Source organism: Mandrillus leucophaeus, unplaced genomic scaffold (genome assembly GCF_000951045.1).
Source record: "Mandrillus leucophaeus isolate KB7577 unplaced genomic scaffold, Mleu.le_1.0 Scaffold248, whole genome shotgun sequence".
In the NCBI taxonomy this organism is placed as follows: Eukaryota; Metazoa; Chordata; class Mammalia; order Primates; family Cercopithecidae; genus Mandrillus; species Mandrillus leucophaeus.
In genome coordinates, this window is record NW_012102565.1 from 1334431 (window position 1) to 1341194 (window position 6764).

Consider the following 6764-nt stretch of genomic DNA (forward strand, 5'->3'; position numbering starts at 1 on the left):
GTTAGGGGTTCAAACTCTGAGCAGAATCTCTACCCAGCAAATGTGAGGAAGAAACTTCTGGGATGAAAAGAATAAAATCTTAGACAGGTGTTATGCCTATTGAGAAGGAGCAGGCCCAGAGGCTGAGATGTTTCGTACCCACGAAGTGTGGGGGTATGGGTGGGCATGCATGGGAGTTGTGCCAGGGTATGGTTGGGCTTGCGTGGTGGCTGTCAGAAAGTGTGGGGGTACGGGTGGGCGTGTGCAGTAGTCATGCCCTGTGCCAGTCACTGCTGTGTTGTGTCCAACCCTGCAGGAGGAAATTTCCAAGTATGATAAGATCTGTGAGGAAGCTTTTGCCAGATCTAAAGATGAGAAGATCTTGCACATTAAGCACTGGCTGGACTCTCCTTGGCCTGGTGAGTGAAGAACCAGTGCCACAAATAAGCTCCTTTGAGGATCTGATGTAACGAGGCATCCTCCTCCCGGAAAACATTCATGCTTTCTACTTTGTACCCACAGTGCACAGTTGTGTGCACCATTTCAGCCAAACCCCTGCAGACCCTGGACCCAGACCCCTGCACTCATGTTTTCTGGGGAACACGGTGTGAGCTACATTGTCTCTCACCCTGCTTCTCCCCCACATCATGTGTCTGCCATGGTGTGGTCCCTGGAAAAGCAGAGCAGATGTCATGCCTCAGTTGTTCTTCCTCTCCTAGGCTTCTTCACCCTGGACGGGCAGCCCAGGAGCATGTCCTGCCCCTCCACGGGTCTGACGGAGGATATTCTGACACACATCGGGAACGTGGCTAGCTCTGTGCCTGTGGAAAACTTTACTATTCATGGAGGTAACAAGCTCTGTGCTGACCTGTGGAAATGTTGGGCCCAGACTGTCTAGTACTGTGACCTTGACCCCCATCATGTGTCCTACAGAGACTCCCTTCCTGCCCTGCTCCAAGCCTCTGGGGTGGTTGGATGGAGCCACCTCTCTCACTCCCTGCCCTTAGCACCATCCTACACTTCCTCAGTGGTAAAAGAGACTGAGGTCACAGCTTTTCCAGCATGTCAGGAGCCCAGAAACTATGAGTGAAGAAGGCTCCACTCTTGCCATGGGCACACTGAGAAGCAAGGCAGACATGTGCAGGCAGGGCCTGCAGCAGCTGGTGAGAGCTGTCTCTCTGCAGGGCTGAGCCGGATCTTGAAGACTCGTGGGGAAATGGTGAAGAACCGGACTGTGGACTGGGCTTTGGCAGAGTACATGGCGTTTGGCTCGCTCCTGAAGGAGGGTATCCACATCCGACTGAGCGGCCAGGACGTGGAGCGGGGCACATTCAGGTAACGTTCTGGGCAGTTTTGTTTGCCCTCCAAAGAGTAGGAAATGCAAAGGGAGGGGTTCTGGTGTTTCTTTTTCAGAAGACAGTTACTGAGTCCCATTGCTGTCAGACTGAAAACCTCTGTCCCTCATTTGCTGTGGGTGCTTCTGTTAAGACCTGGGTGGGGCTGACTCTGCAGCTGCCTGGCTGGAAGTCCAGGTCACAGAGCGTGGCATCTGCTGGTGCTTCATGTGGGTTCCAGCATATTTGCTTGTCAAGTCAGAGCTCCTGATTATTACCTCTGTTGTCCTGTCTCAGCCACCGCCACCATGTGCTCCATGACCAGAACGTGGACAAGAGAACCTGCATCCCCATGAACCACCTCTGGCCCAATCAGGCCCCCTACACCGTGTGCAACAGCTCACTGTCTGAGTACGGCGTGCTGGGTGAGTGTCTGGAGCCACACCACCGGGGCCTCTCACCCACCCACCCGCTCTGGGCCTACTGGCTGGTGTCCTGGACATGGTTTTCTCCCTCCTGTGTCTCTTATAGGCTTTGAGCTGGGCTTCGCCATGGCTAGTCCTAATGCCCTGGTCCTCTGGGAAGCCCAGTTTGGTGACTTCCACAACACGGCCCAGTGCATCATCGACCAGTTCATCTGCCCGGGACAAGCCAAGTGGGTGCGGCAGAATGGCATCGTGTTGCTGCTGCCCCATGGCATGGAGGGCATGGTGAGCCTCTGGCCCTTCCCTGCCAGACCTAGAACTTGGGAAGGGCCTGTGTAGGACCCTGACCCCAAAGACTGGCACGAGAGCCAGCAGCTCACACCAGCCTCCTAAGGGCTCTGCTGGTGCTTCCCGTCCATCTCAGATGGGATGTCACTTCGGAAAGCCAGAGTAGCCCATCTGGATGTGGCTAGCATGCCCTGTCCCTGCTGGTGCAGACTCCCTAGATGTGCAGGCGTCCAAGTGTGAAAATGATGAGGAGCCAAGTGCTTTGCCGGTGGAAGGGGGAAGGAACTGAACCCTGCCATCAAGAAAAAGATAACCAGAAATGAGCTAGTTGGTTAAGGAGGAGGAACAGCAGATGCGGCAAATGTCAGTACGCAAGAGCTCCTAAACTGTAACTTGCATGTCTGGTTCCAGGGTCCAGAACATTCCTCCGCCCGCCCAGAGCGGTTCCTGCAGATGTGCAACGATGACCCAGACGTCCTGCCAGTGAGTAATACAGGCCCTGTCAGCCCCGCCATTCTCGGGGTGTCTGGTGGGAAACCTGGGGAAGAACATTCTACCTGGACATCCTGAAGTGGCAGACCGTGCCTCTGTTCCTTTCTCCATCCTGGGGAGCTCGCGTGGGTGGACAGGTGTGGCCCCATGCCTCTGGGCGCTCTGGGATGAGAGACTTCTTGGAGGACAGAGGAAAGTGCAAGGACTGCCTCCATTGGCTTCCTGCTGTTGTTGCAAGCACAGAAATGCCGTGTGAGCCCCTCAGCATGGGCTCCTGCAGGATCCTCCCAGACCCTGATTCAGGTTCACACTTGAGAGAACTTTGGGGTGATTCCAGTGAAACTTTAAGAGCTCAAAAGAACCAACCTGGGCAACATGATGAGACCCCATCTCTACAAAAAATGTAAACATTAGCTGGGCATGATGTTGCACGCCTGCAGTCCCAGCTACTTGGGAGTCTGAGATGGGAGGATTGCTTGAGCTTGGGAGGTCAAGGCTGCAATGAGCCAAGATCGTGCCACTGCATTCCAGCCTGGGTGACAAAACAATACCCTGTCTTAAAAAAAAAAAAGAACGGTGCCAGGCATGGTGGCTCACACCTGAAATCCCAGCACTTTGGGAGGCCGAGGCAGGGAGATCATGAGGTCAGGAGTTTGAGACCAGCCTGTCCAACATAGTGAAACCCCATCTTTACTAAAAATAAAAAAATTAGCCGGGCATGGTGGCGCCCCCCTGTAATCCCAGCTACTCTGAGGCTGAGGCAGGAGAATCACTTGAACCCGGGAGGCGGAGGTTGAGGAGGTTGCAGTGAGCCAAGATCGTGCCACTGCACTCCAGCCTGAGTGACTCCATCTCAGAAAAAAAAAAAAAGAACTGGCCAGGTGCGGTGGCTCACACCTGTAAGCCCAGCAGTCTGGGAGGCCGAGGCAGATGGATCACGAGGCCAGGAGTTCGAGACCAGCCAGGCCAATATAGTGAAACCCCATCTCTACTAAAAAGACAAAAATTATTCAGGCATAGTGGCGGGCACCTGTAGTCCCAACTACTCAGGAGGCTGAGGCAGTCGCTTGAACCCGGGAGGCAGAGGTTGCAGTGAGCCAAGACTGTGCCACTGCACTCCAGCCTAGGCAACAGAGGAAGACTCCATCTCAAAAAAAAAGAACTCAAAGAAAATGATTAGGAGTCAGTGTCTAAGGAAAATTGGTTTTAGGTAGAACTTGTGTCTCTTAAAGTAGTATCTGTTTCATGCTGGGCAGTAGCTTTCAGAGAAATAGGATGGATTGAATGGGACTGAGGCTCTCCTCCAGGGTATGAGCCTGACCGAAGGAACTTCCTGGACTCACTTGTTAGTGCCGGCTTATGTCTCCTGGTGAGTCAGTGGGTTAGGCCGTTCTTGTGTTGCTATAAAGAAAAACCTGAGACTGGGTAATTTATAAAGAAAAAATGTTTAATTGGCTCACAGTTCCAAATAGGCTGTACAGGAAGCATGATGCTGTCATCTGCTCAGCTTCTGGGGAGGCCTCAGGAAGCTTACAATCATGGCAGAAGATGAAGTCAGGGAGCAGGCATGTCACATGACCAGAGCAGGAGCAAGAGAGAGTCAGGGAGAGGTGCCACACACTTTCAACAACCAGATCTCATGTGAACTCACAGTGAGAGCTCACTCATCACCAAGGGGATGGCCCAAGCCCTCATCCGAACACCTCCCACCAGGCCCCACCTCCAGCAGTGGGGGATTACAATTCAACATGAGATATGGGCAGGGACAAATATCCAAACTAGATCACCCAAGGGCCCCCAGATGCCCCAGAAAACTCAGTGCTGCGTCCTGGCCTCTGGCCATTTCCTTCCTTGCTGCAGGACCTTAAAGAAGCCAACTTTGACATCAATCAGCTGTATGACTGCAATTGGGTTGTTGTCAACTGCTCCACCCCTGGCAACTTCTTCCACGTGCTACGACGCCAGATCTTGCTGCCCTTCCGGAAGCCGGTCAGTGGCAGGGCCTCCCTTGCTCAAACGAGGCCTGGCCCTGCCCTGTTGGTGCAGGGAAGGGCTCCTCAGAGAGCCTCTTGCTTGGGGTTGGCTAGGTGGGCACCTGCATGGGTAGCGTCGACAGGACATGGCATCAGGACATAGCATGGACAGCCTGGCCCCTCCTCACTGCTACCATGAGGGAACTGCGTGTTCCGTGTGTCCTCTTCCCCGACTGGGCCCCTGGGTACTGCTGAGCACCACATGCAGACCAGCCACATAGGCTGCCGGCCCCAGCCCGGTGGGGAGGATGGATGTTTGAACAGGTGATCACAGAGGGTGTGCCGAGCTCTGAAAGAGAGGTGAGCCCTGGCAAAGGCCAAGGGAGTGCAGGGTTCCCGGGGAGCGGCTCCCGAGCTGGGTGTTGAAGAGTGAGTAGAAGTTGAGTGGAGGGATACATGGGAGAAGTGATTCATAAGAAGGAAGAAGGCCGGGCGTGGTGGCTCACGCCTGTAATCCCAGCACTTTGGGAGGCCGAGGCAGGCATAGCACGAGGTCAGGAGATCGAAACCATCCTGGTTAACACGGCGAAAACCTGTCTCTACTAAAAAAATACAAAAAATTAGCTGGGCGTGATGGTGGGCGCCTTAGTCCCAGCTACTCAGGAGGCTGAGGCAGGAGAATGGCGTGAACCTGGAAGGCAGAGCTTGCAGTGAGCCGAAATCGCGCCACTGCACTCCAGCCTGGGCGACAGAGCGAGACTCTGTCTCAAAAAAAAAAAAGAAGAAGGAATATGGGACACAGCAAGAGAGAGTGCCCTGCTGCCCTGGGATACCTCAGGGGTGGAGGTATGGGGCAGAGGCTTGCAGCTTGGAGTGTCCCCAGCAGCCCAAGGGCCCACAGGGCAGGACAGCCCTGGTGCTTCTTGGTGCTGGGCCATGTCACAGCCTTACATGGGCTTTGGGTGCATTTGCTCTGCGACTGCCAAGGAGAGGGTCAGAGCTCTTTCCTAGGTACAGAGAAGCAAGGAGGGGAGTATTGGGAATCTGAGCAGGCTGGGATGGGCCCTGCCAGGAGTGGATACTCAGCTAGGGGAGGTGAACAGCAGGGAAATTGGTCATCTTTCCTTTTCCCTCCTTCTCTACCTCTTCTGACCTGAGGCTCCTGTTGAGTGGGAGGGCAGGTGTGTTTCATGGCCTGAAGGTCAAGGCTTGGGTAGCCTTGCTTTTGACCTTCCTTCTAGAATCTTCAGAATCTGATCCTTCACAAGCCTATTGTTCTGTATTTCAGTTAATTATCTTCACCCCCAAATCCCTGTTGCGCCACCCCGAGGCCAGATCCAGCTTTGATGAGATGCTTCCAGGTGGGTGTGAGGGAGACGGGCATTTCCTGGGGAAACTATGTTTGGGGCTTCTTTGCTGCTGCTCTTTTGCAGCTCCTGGGGCTGACGTTTGTGATTCTCACTGGCTCTTGCCAGCTTTATGGTTTTAAAGACCCATGATAACCTGGCTGGGCACAGTGGCTCACACCTGTAATCCCAGCGCTTTGGGAGGCTGAGGCGGGCAGATCACCTGAGGTCGGGAGTTCGAGACCAGCCTGACCAACATGCAGAAACCCCATCTCTAACTAAAAATACAAAATTAGATGGGCGTGGTGCCACATGTCTGTAATCCTAGCTACTCGGGAGGCTGAGGCAGAATCGCTTGAACCCAGGAGATGGAGGTTGCGGTGAGCTGAGATCGCGCTGTTGCCTCCAGCCTGGGCAATAAAAGCAAAACTCTGGCACATACATTCAAAAAAAGACCCGTGATACCAGATGAGGAAGGTCACAGCTTACATTCAAGTTGGTCAAATGACATGTCTTAACATGCAGCCCAGGAGCTGTTTCCTCTCACCTGCAAATGCCCCCAAGGACTCCACTAGAGGCAATTAAGTATGTCCAAGATTGAGGGTTAGTGCCGCTGCCTGCGGCCTCCTTCAGCGGGTGAGTGGCAGCTCACCTCTGGCTCGGACGGAGGCCCAGCCCCAAAGCAAGCCCTTCAGAACAGGGGAAAAAAACACTGGATGGCAGGGCCTGCCAAGTCACATGCCAGCTGCACTTGTGTGAAGGGAGACCCATAACACTGAGATTTCTGTAGGACAGTGCAGTGCAGGTGGCTGACACAGCCTTTGCCACCCACCAGGGGTCACCAGGCCAGGAAGCCTGCATCCCACCAGTCACCAATCCCTCTTTAGTCTTCAATCAAGGCAAGCCCCTTCTTTTTGCGGGGGGGGG

The 6764-nt window shown here is 54.2% G+C and overlaps 1 protein-coding gene across 1 annotated transcript in view; it reads left to right on the top strand.

Annotated features, from left to right (window-relative positions):
• Window positions 1–6764, top strand: part of OGDH (oxoglutarate (alpha-ketoglutarate) dehydrogenase (lipoamide)) — a 94136-nt gene that overhangs the window by 81587 nt on the left and 5785 nt on the right. The window contains exons 14-21 of the mRNA XM_011983287.1: window positions 296–398; window positions 699–827; window positions 1164–1314; window positions 1611–1738; window positions 1845–2023; window positions 2438–2509; window positions 4379–4507; window positions 5780–5852. Of these exons, the coding sequence (XP_011838677.1) occupies window positions 296–398; window positions 699–827; window positions 1164–1314; window positions 1611–1738; window positions 1845–2023; window positions 2438–2509; window positions 4379–4507; window positions 5780–5852 (964 nt within the window). The remainder of the gene's footprint in view (window positions 1–295; window positions 399–698; window positions 828–1163; window positions 1315–1610; window positions 1739–1844; window positions 2024–2437; window positions 2510–4378; window positions 4508–5779; window positions 5853–6764) is intronic.